Source organism: Orbicella faveolata, unplaced genomic scaffold (assembly GCF_042242905.1).
Source record: "Orbicella faveolata isolate gen_17 unplaced genomic scaffold, um_ofav_v1 contig_1, whole genome shotgun sequence".
Taxonomy (NCBI): domain Eukaryota; kingdom Metazoa; phylum Cnidaria; class Anthozoa; order Scleractinia; family Merulinidae; genus Orbicella; species Orbicella faveolata.
In genome coordinates this window covers 35160101-35176598 of record NW_028301536.1, presented here as the reverse complement: position 1 = coordinate 35176598, position 16498 = coordinate 35160101, and the positions used below count along the sequence as shown (strand labels likewise).

At 37.0% G+C, this 16498-nt stretch overlaps 1 protein-coding gene across 2 annotated transcripts; it reads left to right on the top strand.

Annotated features, from left to right (window-relative positions):
• The first annotated feature begins 465 nt into the window (after nt 1-465).
• Nucleotides 466-16366, top strand: LOC110040815 (ceramide synthase 1-like). 2 transcript variants are annotated; one of them, XM_020746091.2, is made up of 7 exons: nt 466-684; nt 821-1048; nt 6559-6718; nt 7503-7683; nt 8198-8359; nt 9230-9534; nt 12165-16366. In XM_020746091.2, exons 2-7 carry the CDS (start codon nt 836-838, stop codon nt 12281-12283), a joined length of 1140 nt encoding a protein of 379 aa, XP_020601750.2. In that variant the 5' UTR covers nt 466-684; nt 821-835; the 3' UTR covers nt 12284-16366. The 2 variants fall into 2 exon arrangements, with proteins under 2 accessions (XP_020601750.2, XP_089130358.1); XM_089274232.1 differs by lacking the exon at nt 466-684 and having other exon boundaries at nt 737-1048.
• Nucleotides 16367-16498: the final 132 nt, after the last annotated feature.

The following is a 16498-nucleotide window of genomic DNA, read 5'->3' as shown; positions in this document are numbered from 1 at the left end:
GGGTAACCTGTGAAGAAAATCATGTTTCAACGCACGAAACAACCAAGATGAGAGACCCTGGGGACGAGGGCCGGATAAGTTACTGGGTAATAATACCCATGCGCTATGCAAGTTCATGCACACTATTAATTATCACCATTATCACTGATACGCAATATAGTTAGGGGAAGTAAACCGCCAGAAAGTAAAACTCGCCTAAATAGCTCTAAACCGCCTCCAGGAACACAAAGACATCGGAGAGACATCAAAATAACGCAAAACAAACGTGAGGTATGCTACTTTTATTTAAATTATTTTATACACGTAGCATTTCCAACAATTATGTTCGAAGCATCCTCATATACATTTTCTTATAAACGGTTAAGATTGTAACGCAATCGTCAATAGCCTAATTAATCGCTGATACGTGGTTATTTTAGATACCGAGGTGGGTATACTATTTTTAATGGCATAAATCTCTATATTTTCTCTTTATTTTGGTACATATACTTCTAGCTAGGTTTGTTTTATGATAGAAATTATATAGTGCGCCAACCCCCATCCCCGCCCCCTTATCTTCCCATCTCACCATTGACCCTAAGGTTTCCGGTTTGCCTCTTTTTCAGAACGAGTCCACGTGCAGACGTTTCGTGTGAAAATGACTGAGCTGAGTTTGATTTGCATGAAAAAAGAAACTACAAGCAGGTAAAACAAATATTCATTTGAATGCTTTTACTTGTTTTGCACAAAGACTCGTTTTGACACAGAGGCAGAATGACTGGTTATAGTGCTGTGTCTCCCCTCCCGTAACCTTTTCATTTCCTATTGTGACTGTTTACAGAAAGGCGGTTCCACGATGGAGGTTGGATACTTGGAGGCTTTCAGCAAAATATGGAATCACGCTTGGATTGAATGGAACGAAAGAGGTCCAACAAAAACATTTCTGACGGATTTCATTCACGAGGTTTCCAGCTATGGCTTTATATCGACCAAGGACGTTCTCATTTGCCTTGTTCTCGGGGTCGCTTTCACCATATTGCGTTATTTTTTGACGGCAGTGTTCTTCGAGGTAAGAATTTTCAGGAATTTCAGACATAAAGTTGATAAGTTTTATTTTTCTTTTCTCAGAGAATTGGTTTCATTGCGAGGTTTTTGGCATGACCCTCTGTTACAATTCTGTTGACAAAGCTTTTGAAGCTTAACACATAATCGGATCGATTGCGCCAGATATCGCAGCTTCATTTGAACACAAGTGCTGGCCACTTAGAAATACGAACCGTACGTTATTAGGACATCCGCCTAAAATAAAGGATGATGATCTTTCTGTAATTTTCCGTGCAGAAAGTTTGTCACTGAAAAGACAATATGTTGTTCAGACCACTGAACCGTGTGTTTTTATTCCAAACCGCCCCGGCGGTTAGAGTTGTTTTTGACCGCTCGATCTGTCTGAGGACTCCTGAAGGCACGACAATATTTAACTGAAATCCTGTACAGTACATTCATCTCCCTCACATCTGACATGCATTGCTAAATTTTAACGAAGCTTTGTAAACAATTATATGGTACACTGGCCTTGAGCTCTTCATCGATCGATCGTGACTTACATGGTATTGTTTCGATTTCGAATATATTACATTTGCCCCAATCCTAATTTAAATAATTTGATTTTGTATTATGAGTCTTAGATTTATGCTAAACATCTAGAACATTAAATCAATTTCTACACTTTGTGGGTGTACAGTTTTTTTGTTTTATTTTAAGTTTATACAAAAAATGAAAAGATTCTAGGGAAATTGAATAATAACCACCGTCTTGCTTATTTCCATGTGAATTGTTCAATTTATTCCATGCCATCTTTGAAGGTAGCTTGTAGTCTAGCAACATCACGAAGAAGATTCTTAAACTACATGTAATTAATACTTAAAATACTATGTTGATCCACTGAGCAATATTGTTGTCAATTTACTACGATTATCAGTTGAGTAAAGCGGGACGAAAGTTTGGTCACCAAGTTTTAACGGAAAAATCGTGTTGTTGTCATGAGCAACTGGCTCCGTATCCGTTGGCAACTTGTTGGCCTTTGACGTCAATTGGCAGCAAAGCGCACGAAATTGTAGGCGACGTGACAGGTGACCAACAGCTGTTGATATTATTACCAATGGAAACAAGTTAGGTTGCCCGTGACAACACCATAATTTTGAGGCCAAAACTTCGTAACCAAACTTCCCTCATGCCTTATTCAACTGATAATCGTAGTAAGTGGTCCTTTTCAAACCATGCAAACAAACTTACAGAGATGAAAAGTTTTGTCAACTCCTTTGATCTACCATATTTCCTCGATTTAAATGCTGGGGGCATTTATTTTTCAATAGGGCCAGTTAGATATGGCATGTATTGAAAGCCAGTGTCTATTTGGGCCCTGCCATTTACCAATAAAACTTAATAAATTATAGCATTTTTTCATCTTTTTCCTAAGTTAATGATTTTTTTGTCATAAATACCTCAATTTCACGTTGCTCATTATTGCAAAATTCAGCTTGAACACTTTCAAAGAAAGTTCAAATAAATGTTAAAGAGCTTGTTTAGATAGTCAACAATATTTTAAACCAGTTACAGAGAATTTCAGGTACTCAGTGTACCATTACAAAGTGTACAATTAGATAGACTAACTTTCTTTAATCTTTGTACTGATTAGAATATTTCTCTTTGCCTCTTAAAAATGTAAGTAGAATAATTTAACAGGACACCTCATGATTTATGGGAATCATTTGCATACTGTAAGGTCAACAAATGAAATTGGGTGTAAGTTTTAAAAATTTACAGTCATCTAGACGAGTTCAATTTTTATTTTGTTTTCATGAATTGTTTTGGAAAATGTCCTACATCTAAGCTTATTACTGTGTGATTTTGCAATTTTGAAAAACATGCATTGGCAGATAAACCTCTCTTGTTATTTGAAACATTAAAGATCTATCTTTTGTCACACTCAAATGTGAAAAAGCATTTGGAAATATGTTTATTACAGGATGATCTTGGCAATGTAAACATCTTAGATACCACATAAGGCATTTACTTCGAAATATGCCAAACTTGTGAAATGATCCTTTTCTGCTGTTGAAGTTGGTTGGACTTGAAGGAATCACCAGTAACTTAACTCCAAAATATGCACAATTATTTGAGACAACTCAGAGTCTGAGATCAGGGTCCTTCTATTTAAAATTTTAGCAAATTAAACCTTTATTGTCAGGTGCTAAGTGATATTTACAGTTCATATGGCATTGTGATCAGAAACATGTTAGGATTCACATCAGGTGGTCATGAGCACATCCTATTCAGATAGAAACAAATTGTATAAGTTGAGTTCATGATCTAAAATAAATTATTTTAAATTGTCTCAATTGCACAAGACCTCATTCAATAAGACTAAACTACACACAATATTTAAATTATAATATTTATAGATCTATATTTTATAATATTATAATAATATTATTATTTTCTATACTTTAGGTTCAACTTCAGAATCAGTTGATAATGTTGTTAATCACTGTTTCTCATGACCCCCCTGTGGGTTATGGGCCAAGATAATTTTATTGTATATGAATTATTTTTTTCATGGTGTGATCTGTTATAGAAAACAGCAGTGATATTTAATTTATTATCTGGCGTGACTGACTAAACAATATTAATTTTGATTATTGCTTTCAGGATGCATGAGAGACAGTTCTTGATCGGTTAATAATTATATAGTTTACATGTATTTTAAAGGGTGATGTGAGATACCCACCTATTGTAAATCTTTATGATTCCCAATTCTAAATCAAAAATTTTGATAAAGTAATTCATGTCCTGGTTAATAAACTGCATCAAGCAATTGGCAGAATACATGTACATGTAGCATTATTTACAATAGGTAAGAATATACAAACAACGACATGATGCAGGGCTCATGTTTTTCAACATTGTTCAATACATATTCAAAACCCCATCACAGGTTTAATTTTGTTTTGTTTTGTTTCACTTTTTTTAGAGAATTTCTTGCAGATGTCATGCACATGGTCTCTATAGTGATGGGTTCATACTGTCGGGCAAACCTCAACTGACCAAGTTCTATTAAACTTACACATTAATTAATAATATTATTACAGTTTGACCACATTAATTCAAACTCGGTTATTCCAAATTTCCTGTTATTTCGGACTTATTACCATTTCCCTTGAATATGACCTTCAGTCATTTTATTTTACTACAGTGAAATCTGTATTAACCCATATTAAGCGGACATCCTCTATTAAGTGGACACAAGCTTGAGTCCCTAACTTTTCCTCCCATATTTACTTTAAAATAAGCCAGCATTCAGTGGACACCTGTGTTAACCAGATGCAGACACCACTATTAAGCCAGTTTGTTGCACAAAATGTGCAATGAACGGACACTTCAAGGGCTTTTTACTTCTAAAAGCTCAGCTCAGACACTTTTAACATTGTTTAGCAATGTCGTTTTAAAGCTATTTAGATTATTCCAGATTGATACATTGACTGTCTGGACATTGTGCTATGAGCAGTCTTTGATCTTACACTTTGTTACAAAAGGGTTAATAATTAACTATTATTGCTGAACCTGTTCAGAGCAGACATACTGTATTAAGCAGACACTAGTGAGGGTCCCAGGGGTGTCCGCTTAAGGTAATTCCTCTGAAATAAAAGTGACAATAGATTTTTGTTCAAACTTTGTCCACTGAATATTTGTCATATGATAGCTTCAATTTTGAAATAAAAAAGGGGGGTGCCCAAGCTCATTAAGGAGCAGTGAGGCATTAAAAATGCCCCATTTTGGCATTATTTAATGCTTATTATAAAAACGCATTCCCAGTAATTGTAAAATCTTTGTGAGCCCAGACTCACAAGAGCATGCATTAAACTACAGTCAGTACATTGTTTCAGACACAAATAAACATTTTAAGTTTGATTCAGACAGAAAGCTAAATCCTTGATTAAAAATTTGAACCAAATTTCTTGACATGGTTACTGACAGCAAAATAGAGAAGACCACAGTGTATCTGCTATTTTTCTTATTTATTCAATTTTCAGCAATAGAAATTAGGCCAGTCTTTTCTCACGCAAAGCTTATGATTAGTTGATTACAATGGCTCGAAAAAAAATTGGGGTGCCCATGCTCATTGGTGAGCTAGAGCCATTTTTCAACTGACAGAGCTCAATATCAAGGCAAATCCGTCATGATTTCAATATGCACGCGCACAAGCACGCGCTAATGACGCCATAAATTATGCGCAGTAAGGATGCGCGATGCAAATGTGAGGAATGACCTTAATACAGGTTTCACTGTATCAGCTTTTTTGGACTCCTGCTATTTCAAACTATTTTTTGTTTCCCTTGAGAGTATAGAAATTCAATATGGTTAAATGAAATTTAACATAGTTAATGACTAGGAGCTAGTCTGGTCAGTAGCATTTTTGTAGGTGGTTGTTAGTGTCTTGGCCGTCTGTTAGCGCTTGTTTAGCGTTTGGTGCATTCTGTAGCGTTTGATATAGTTCAATGAAATTTTACATAGTTTATGATCAGGTCAGCCAGTCTGGTCAGTAGTGTTTTTTGTAGGCATTTGATAGTGTCTTGGCCGTCTGTTAGCGTTTGTTAAGCGTTTGGTACGTTCTGTAGCGTTTGCAGCAGTCATATGGTCGTGGGAGTCCTGTGGCTGACATTGTCCAGCGGTATTCTTGGTGTGTTGTCATCCCATGTGCTTGCAGTGTGTTCATTGCTCCATTAGCGTGGCGTGGATTGAATTATAGTAGTTTCGCGGTTCTCGGCATTCCCTCCCTATTCCCCCCCTCGTTTCAGCATTTTGTTTTTTCCACTGAGCCATCTGGCTTGAGTGTGATGGGTGCCTGTAGGGGGCCTGGCGCGGGGGGCTGGTGGCTTGGTTGCGGGTTGGGCAGGCCAGTCGGGTGTTCTAGCGCCTTGAGGATGTGACTGCGGTTGCAGCCCCCGGGCTTCGTAGGCACCTTCCCTCCACTAGCAACTTGGGTGCTAATTTAAGATAAGATAGGAGTACATAGGAGTCATAGTTAGGTTTGTAGTATCACTCATAGGAAAGTTGTAGAATTAGATGTTGTGTTATAAATTTACAATTTTATAACTAAAAAAAGTTTGGTTTGGCTGAAATTGAAAATGAAAATGAAGGAAATCTTTTCAATGTTAAAGTGAAACTATTTAAAGATAAATATTAATAAACATACTTTCAGGAACACAGCTTACAGTAAAGCAATAGGGTTTCACTTCTCCATGCAATATCGATAATTTTGATGGCACCAAAAATGGCGGAGGCTGACCAAGTGTCCTTTAAATCCATGATGGCTGGCTTGGTCAGAAGCGAGTGATGCAATATCAAAAAAATGGTATTCAGAGTGTTCGAAGTTTATGCTTTGTTCAGATGGTTTCAGGTCATTTCTGTTAGCTCACATGTACATGTAAGGGTTAAGTGTGAATACAAACAGTCAGATTCTGTTTTTATTTTGCACACAAATTGTTCAGTTCACAATTCACTTGTAGTTTTTATTTTCAGCCTTTCTTCAGTTGGTGTCAACTCCTTGAGAAAGATCAGAAGAAGTGTCCAGAAAGTGCCTTCAAGTTTTTGTTTTACTCTTCAGCATATGGCTACTGTTCCTACATTCTATTTAATGGCAAATATAACTTTTTCCAAGACACAAGTAACTGCTGGAAAGGTTAGTCTTTGTGCATGTGTGATCTGTTAAAAGTATGCGCTTGTTATTTGGTTCTTGTTTAAATTTATTTATAATATCTAAAACAAAATTGAATTTATGATAAGTATTTGTATTGGTAATCATATGATTAATGAATGGGAGTGTAACTGAGAATTTATACATGTGTACACTAATTTTCTCAAAATTGCATGTCGAGCCTTTAGGCAAGTGCAATTTGAAAGTTTAGAATTTTCAAATTATTCTCAATTAATGTACTGTAAGTCCTTATTATTGCTTGATTTTTCATACAAATTAAATTAGCCCCCATCATAAGTACATGTAGTATGACTGAGATAATAGTGATTATATGATAATTATAAATCTTAAATTAGCATGTGCTTGTTCATAACAAGTATCATTATTATAAACAGGCACATGTTAATTTGCATTGCAGATAAAATTTTAAAAAATTAATGATTAAATTGTTCTGCTCACCGGTCTCAGCCAATCACAATGAAGTAATTTTCTGAGTCATATTAATAAAATCATTAATAGTATGCATAATGTCACATAGTTGCTAGATTACAATGTAGAAAAAGGTTTCTAATTAATCCAATTTTGTGCTGCTCTTAACAAATTGTCCCTTGTGCTCACCTGCATCTGGTCTGACATGAATGAAAACCTTTTAAGGTTTAATATTAAAATATTAAGTTTGTTCTCAACTTCATGAAAGATACAAGCCATGTAAAAGGAGTTAAATGTTGTATATCATAATGTAAATGTGACAGTTCATGTCTATTTACAGGATGGTACAAAGGAATGCCTGTTCCTCAAGACATATATATGCTTTATATGGTGGAAGCAGGCTTTTATTTTCATTCCATTTATGCCTCGCTGTTTATGGACCAGTGGCGGAGGGATTCCATCCTTATGATAATGCATCACATTCTAGCTAATTCACTTATTCTCTACTCATTTGCAATCAGGTAAGATGAAAGAAAAGTAGTAATAATTGAATGCAGCATACACGGTGAAGGTTAGAGTTTGGTTTTTTGCTTCTACCAGTCCAGTGCAGGGGTTTGAGGATGGACATTTACACTAAACAAGATCTCTTGTGCCACAATGGTAAAAAAATCTAAAATGTGGGCCTCAGAATTGAAGCTACATTGTATTTTAGCTTTAGACTGAAAGAAAGCACAGAATTATCCTCCTAATTGTGACTTAAGAAAGACCTATAACTTGTGAAACCACCAAATGTACATACCTTCATGTTCACCTGGAATGCTACTCTAAGAGGGTGTCAAAAACATTTGGTCATTTAACTCAATTTAATTTAAAACAGTTGCTCAAGACAAAAAGGTCAACAAACATGACAGGTTGAGAATACCAAAACACCTCGTGGTCTGATACATTCAACTTTGCATGTGCGCACTAGGATTACGTACAGCTGTAATAAAATCGTCAGAACATTCAGGGCTTAACCTTTCTTCTACATTTCAGATATTATAAAATTGGTGTTATAGTGTTGTTTCTTCATGATATCAATGATGTGATACTGGAATTTACCAAGCTGTGTGTGGCTTTCAAGTCCCGTGGTGGAAAATATCACCTCATACCGGACATCACCAGTATTGCAGGATTTTTGACTTTTGCATCACTGTGGTAAGCATATTAAGTTACAAATTGACCACGGACAATGCATAATTTCCAAGATTTGAAAAAGGGACTTTGAAATTAAAAAAAAAAAAGTTTGCTCTCATGAAACACGTTGAAATCATTTATTAATATATGTCACAGATGTTTAAATTAATTATTCTATACTTGAACCTGTAGATTTAGGGTTTTTAAACAATATTTTTACAGAACAGTTTTTAGTTCTTTGACCAATATTTGTATCTAAAGCACATATCATTTTGTACATTTTATATTAAGATATATGTTTCAAATTGATATATTATATTTGGAAGTTATTGTTAATCAAAACAAATATGCATTGGGTTAGTGACAGTAGAACACAACTAGGTAGTGTGGAGAGTCTTTGATGCTCTTGGCATTTCTTTGCGTGCTTTGTAATAGAGGAAATCTCCTTCAAGCCTAATTGTCATCTGTTATTTATGCTCTACATTCAATTGACAAACAGGTGTGCCCAGTATGGCATACAATTAGGATCATATGGGACTACAAAGTCTTTAATAGACCATTTTACAGTTGTCTGCTCTGTGACCTGGCCTTTGAATGGCAGCGAGGCTAGAGTTGACCTTGTTTTGATACAGACCTCTCTGCTTTTGTCACGTAAATGAACCTAGTTAGCATTAGAACAACTTGATTAACACATCAAAAGCAGTGAGGTCTGTATCTTCAAAACAAGGTCAACTCCAGCCTCGCTGCCATTCACAGGCCAGGTCACCGAGCAGACAACTGTAAAATGGTCTATTGTTTTGCAGACTAGATTTCAAGAATGTCTGAATGTTGTTAACAAGTTGAACAATGAAACTTCACTCCATAACACTAATTCTATGGATACTGTTTTAGGTTTTATTGTCGTCTGTACGTCTATCCAGTTAAAGTACTTTACTCCTGCGGCTACATCAGTAAGCAGCTCCTTCCTACAGCTCCATTCTACTTCTTCTTCAATGGAATGCTTTGGATGTTGTTTTTTATGAACATATGGTGGTTTCAGTTCATTGTATGGCTCATAATCCGTATAATTATTGGAAAAAGCCGTGGTGTAGAAGATACTCGAGAGATTCCGAAAGAGTCAAAGAAGAAAGGAATACCTGATCAAGAAGCAAATGGCAAAGTTTTAGAAAATGGAGAGCTATCAGCTACAAATCATGGTAAGATTGCCCCATGTGTATGCAGTATGTACAGTCCACAGTATGTCTAAAGCCTGGTTCACACATGTGAGATAAACATAACACAAGTGTAATAAGCACAAGCGTAAGCACAAGAAAAAGAAACATGTACCTTTTTTTTTGTGCTGGCATTTATGCTTATTTCACCTGGGTTATGCTTATCTCACAAGTGTGAATCAGGCTTAAATCTTTGTTCCTGTAAATGCATAAGTACAGGGCTGGAAATAACAGTCGGTCATCGGACATTGTCCGACCAGATTTTGAATATGTCCGGCCAATTTCACATTTTGATCGGACATGATGTCCGAACATTTCACCAACACCTATTGTCCATCCATAAAATTTGGTTATATAAATTGTTAAAAAGGCTCGAAGTTGCGAACGGTACGGTCGCCAATGCGGCTAAAATTTCATCTTTGGCGACCAAAAAATTCTGGTTTAGTCGACAACCGAAAATATGTCTGCGTTCACAGGCTACCATAAATGGCGACTACGTTTCTCTGTGTTGACAATAACGGTTACTTTCTCAGTCATTATGTCCTTCCAGAAATACATAGTGAAAGATCTTTGCTTCTATATCATTCCACATAAGAAAAGAAAGCAATGTATCCTTTTGCTTTGCTGTAAAGGATTCCCTCACATCGGAAAACTTGCAAACGGCTGATCGTGTTTGAAATCGCCCTATAATGCATTGCAAACCCTTGAGCATTGAGTACGTAATGTATGCATACCAATTGTGTCTTTTGTACTGCATACACAAAATTAGCGGCCAAAAAAGTCTTGGAAATTTTTTCTTTACAGATTTTATGCATTGAGTTCTTTTCTGAATAAAATTCCCCTTGATTTTTATCACTTACTCGCCAAATGGCTACTCAAGCATTATTTTAAACTTTGGGCCCTTGACTCTGCACTGACAGTTTGAGCCATATCCAGGAGCCCATTATGGGCTTCTGCCATATCATAAAGCAGAAGTGTTCATCTTTCCTGTACTTGCCAAATAAAGTACTTTTCAGAAATCGCCCTATTATCCATTACGTGGATTGCGATATGCTGTTAGCCCTTCATGTATGTACCTAGAGTCAACTTTGGTCAGGAGCCCATCATTAGGAGCCTGCAACTCCCATATGTCACAGTATTTTTACAGACCAGTCTATTTTTAGGCTTCTTTTCCCTCGAAAAAGGTCAGTTCTGGTCTATTTCAGCGCGCATCGGTAAGGGGAAAAATGGAGGCCTCAGGTGGACATGGCAACCTGATCTTCTGGTGAAATTATAAAGTCTGTGCTTGTGATTGGTTACTGAGGTTGCTTCGGGGGTTGAATTCGCGGTAAATTCAAACTAAAAATAGATCGGTCTGTGAAAACACCAGGACAGGAGTAATTGAGGAAGTTGCACACTCCTAGTGATGGGCTCCTGTGTGGAAAACTAGGTTTGCTTGAAGAACATATAATCAGGAGATAACCAGGAGAGATTGGTGCAGTCATCTAGTAGATAAAGTCATGTAGTTAATCATAAGTGATAAATAAATCAAATTTAAATACAGTTTTGAACGATTTGTATTGAAAATCTTTGCAGTATGCTAATAACTTTTCTTATGCTAATTAATTATGCTAATCAATTATGCAAATTAATGTCCGGTTAAATTGATAAGATGTCTGACCAAAATGAAGATTTGAAAGGACACATGTCCTGTTAAAGAAGAAAAATTATTTCCAGCACTGTAATTAGATACTAACAATTAATTGCTACACTCTAAATCCGGAAGATAAGTGTTTGCTTCATACATTTCGTAAAAGCTAATTAGTTTGCAAGTTTTTAGTGTAATTTTAAAAAAAGAGTGTTTTGGTAACTTCAAAAGTTGTCATTAATCCTAGTAGTGATGGAAGTCTCCTGGCCACTTTTTCTTCTTTTGTGTGGTTAAATAAATAAACAAGTATACTAAGTAAATGAACAAACAAACGAAAGGAAGGAGGGAGGGACAGAGATTGAAAAATATAAACTTGAGGGAGGTAGAGAGAGAGAATGAAAACTAGAAACATCAGTGTAAAGGTAAACAAGAAAGAATTTGTTGGATAAAATTTGTATAGACTGATTTTTGTTAGCTAAGCATAAGCACAAGCATGTATGTTTATGACGCTGTGAAAACCAGTCTTTAAGCACTGAAAACAGCCATCTCATGATTGAATATGTTCCATATTGCAAAACACCTTCTGGAAGGTTTCCGCAAGGTCTGAACCAGACTTAATGTATCACTATGTTGGAAGATGTTTAGTTTAGAAGACGTCTGATCACTGTCACTGACTGTGTACAGTGTATCTGAAGTTTAATTTTCGTTGTGCCAACTGACTGTTCGCACAAAGAACCATGAAAAAGAGGGAAATGATGTCAACAATATCCTCACTAATAAGAATGTGGAAAATACACCACTTGGGTCCAAGGTGAGTTATTTTGTGCGAATTGTACGAGTGGTGTATTTTCCAGTAGAACACGTGTCTATATATGATAACAGACTAATAGTATATCAATTGATGATTATTGATTATCGCTTGTTCATAACTTTGCTGGACCTTCCAGCTACAGAGCATTGTTCATTGTGCTTTTTTGTTAATTTTCAGCCATGCAAAGGAATTATAGCAAAGAGGATAGCAAGAGAAAGCTAGAAAACGGTGCACAGAAAGATGGGAAAGAACAATCTCGTCGTCGACAGCCACGTACCAAGCCAGCCAACCCATAGAATGGAGCATACTCAAAAAATAATAAGTACATACATGTAGGTGTTATATTCATCATTTATAAGTGGGTCATATGCTCTTCATTTTAACTTGAAAGACTCCAGAAACTGTCTACCGAGACAAACGTACATTGCTTGCTTAAACTTGTCCACACTCGTGGATAATGTGTAGTAAGTTTAGGTACTTCAAACGCAGGCATGCAAAGCGGTGAGTAGTGAATTTTGCTAATACTATCACATTTTCTCGTGTAAATGTCAGGCCTTGTATGAACATCAAGTTTTTTGGAAAAAAAAGCCGGGTCCGCAAGGTTGAGATTTAAATGAACGCCCCAGGTGTTAATTCAAGGCTGGTAACGTTGTCTGGTCCGCGTCCTGCGTTCATTTTTCAAAACCCAACGATATGGAACTAGAACTCTCATCGATCAATAGGTATACTAGGCTCATGAACTGGCCTAGTTAGTTCGATATAGTTTGCACACTCCACACCCTATGAACAAACTTTGCTGTATGACAACCAAGGAGAGCTTTGTCCGGCATTCTGCCTACACTTACGTTAAATCAACGAGAAAATGTGGTAGTATTTGTAACTGTGAGTCTTTTTTAAAGTTACAAGTTCTTCATTAGAAGTTGTTTTTATAACATTGTCTAGCCTAGAGCATAAACAGGCAAGTTAAGTTTTCATGGGGAGGGTCTGTACTGTTTCCTCCAGAGCAGTTTAACTGCATAGCGCAGCCAGGTCAGAACAATGCCCCTATCCATGAAAAAAATAGAGGTAATGTTTATAATGTACGGTTGAAAATAGAGGTTGCTTCTTGTGAAGGCTCAGTATAATTGTATTTGGTTCACCTAGGTTTCTATTTAAAAAGAAATATTCTCTTTTCCTGGTTGGGATATCCATAAACGCCCGCATTTCAAATGTCTCATGTGGTTTTCCTACTTCACTTCTTTAAAAAAAATGTTTGAAAAGTGTTTTTCAAAATCTGTGTTATTTTTCATATTGAACGGTTAATTCGTTGTTGCAGTGAATCAATTTAAATACGTCCTTTGCCAACCTAGCAGTCATTTTTACAATTATTCAATTCAAATTTAATTCAGGCTCCTCTGACTTTGCCATCTCTGAGAACAAGGATGCAAAGCTGTGAATTTTCACAAATTATGCTTTTCGTAACCTTTTCGTAACCTTTTTCGTTGGTTTTCAGCGATACCGGTTGATTTCACATACAGACGTTTTCAATTGATGAAAGTGAAAATGTTGACCATAACATGCCGATAATAAGGCTTTAGTTCGAAAAACTTTTCTTCCGGAGTAAATACTGCCATTGTTGCGAAATACAAAACAACTTTTTTACCATTATCCAATGAATATCTTGGCTTTCACTTTTGACTCTATCATGTCATTGTCGGGTTACTGCCCCTTTCAATAACATGCGGACTCTAAAATTCAACGCTCAACCGACAAATGCGTTTTTCGCTTCCGTCAATAAAATGTTCGGCGGCTCCTCCCAGCTTCCGACTACTGCCGAGCACTGTTTTGTTGATTACTGCGCGCTCGGCAGTAGTCGGAAGATGGGAGTAGCCGCCTCGGGAACATTCGATTGACGGAAGCGAATAACGAATTTGTCAGTTGAGCTTTGAATTTTAGAGTCCGCGTGTTATTGAAAGGCGCAGTACGTTTTCTACGTAGCAATCAGCCTTGCTTTATAGCTGTTGATTGATTGATTGACTGACTGACCGACCGACCGTCTGACTGACTGACTGACTGACTGACTGATTGATTGATTGATTGATTGATTGATTGATTGATTGATGGTATATAAGGCTAAAAAGCTCCGAAAAGTGTCAAATTTGTTCTGCTAAACTAAACGTTTGTTTTAGCGCGCGTAAGTGTAATACGCGCTAGACCCAGTGTCACATATTACGGTCGCGTATTACAGTTACACGTGCTAAAACGGGTGTCTGGAAAACCCGAATGGCGAATAGCGAATAGTCGCGAACAGCGAATAGCGAATAGTCCCGAATAGTGCGAATAGTCTCGAATAGTGCGAATAGTGGCGAACAGTCGCGAAAAGTGGCGAATAGTGACGAATAGTCGTCAGTAGTCACCGCCTTAGGCCTAATATCCTTGCGTTAATTAATTATCCAAATAAGAAACAGAATTTCAGTGAATTTATTACCTTTTCCTCTCCGGACTCAGGCTCGGGCTGTCCATCGCCGACATTAAGAAAACAGAAAACACAAGGATAACCTAATAAAGACGTATTTACGCTTTTCGAGTGGTTAAAACAGAAGAAATTACGTTTAGAAACACCTTTTGTCCTGATAAGGGTCTGTGCTTTTTAGCGGGAAAATCCCGTCCTACGTTGCTGCGAGGTTGACTGCGAGATACTGGGTACCTTATTTGCGACGATTTGCCACTAATTTGCCACTATTTGCCACTAATTTGCCACTATTCGCCACTATTCGAGACTATTCGTACTATTCGCTATTCGCTATTCGGGACTATTCGCTGTTCGCTATTCGCTATTCGGGTTTTCCAGACACCCCGCTAAAACAATGGTTTTCCCATTTGTTTACTTTGTACTTCATGCGCGTGCTTTCCGTTCGTGCGTACGCATACAGTTTTTTGTATGGCGTGGCTAAATCCACCTACTGAAGAAGGGCTAAGCCCGAAACGTTTAGTTTAGCAGAACAAATTTGACACTTTTCAGAGCTTTTTAGTCTTATATACTATTTTTCGGCAGTGTCACGTATCGTATGAGTTTTTTGCTCATTCCTACTGATTGATTGTTTCACTTACTACAATACGGAAGGGAGAGAATGATAAACAAACAATACTGTCTGTGTCAAAGTTGATAGGAATGAATATTTCTTGATCATTTACATGTCCTTAGTTCATGATAGTAGAGAAGGCTGAGTGAAAATTCTCTTAATCAGGTCATAGTTACCAACTATGATCAGGTGTACACTTTCGCACTTTTAGTGACTAGTATTCGCATTCTAAATTGCTCCGTCGTTCCAGATGTATAAAGATTGGATCAGCTGAGAGCTATAAACGAAGGAATTTGACAACATCTGCTTGTTAAACAAGCGAAAACTCCCGTCGACTCGGAAAAGTAGAGAGCACTAGATGATATTTAAGGCCGATATTGCTGACAGGGTTTTTGTGGTTTTGGTAACTCTATATTTATAAAGGATACTGATATTAGTCTAAAATATTTTTATGACTCCAACGAGCGTAAAAGTTCCCGCTTGAGAAACGCCCATAAGGTCTTAAATGCTTCCAGGGAAAAAATTTTTCGCTGCAAAAGTTGTCATTCCATACTGCTGAAACGCTCGGTCAGCTTGGATGGGCGTGGCCCCAACGGGAACTAACAGCTCAATTTAAGGGCGGGGGGTGGGGGGAGGGGGGAAGCGTGGTGCGAAATTACCCATTTTATCGATAGTAGCAACTGAATAGTCAGGAAGCTACTTAAGAAGAATTTGTAGTACTTTTAATAAATTCTCATTGCAAATTGATTTTGCGATTTGAGGTCGAAGCGGTTGAATGTATTTAAAGCCGCTAGAATTAAAATATTTAATATTGACCACTAGTGGGGTTTCTATTTAAAATATTTATGGTGTAAAATTTTAAAGAGTTATTTTTAATATCAGTATTGACGTGATTATATCCACGTTAAAGAGGGAATTGTATGACAGTTGAACCACGCTTTCGCGAACTCTTAAAAGGTAGAAAACAAAGTTCGAGATTCCGGGGGTATTGCAGCGGGCTTTTGGGAGTTGTCACGCAATCGTTCCTCCCGAGGAAAGATTGCGTGACGTACCCGAAGAGCGTCTGCATAGGGGGCTGGGGTTGAGGTAGCCAATAGTAGATAAATGATTCAGCGAATGATTTGAGTTAAAGGTAACGGGGAGATTTAAGCGCGCGTTGAAAGAATATAAGTATGCTCTTAAACATCTCTATATATTTATTCTTACACTGATTCAATTCCTACATTATATTCCTGTTATAAACAGGACGCACATCAAGTAGAGTACTTATGCTAATGAATAGGATACTGCCAGCTCAATAAACATTTTAATACGGGATTGTACTTGTCACGTCCTTGATTATCACATATATTTAACCACATACCTAGGCGTCTTAGACATTTCATTTCCTTTTGCTTGTAAGATGTGTGAAAGAGATCATTTCGCGTCAAAATCCGTGACATTGGTCAA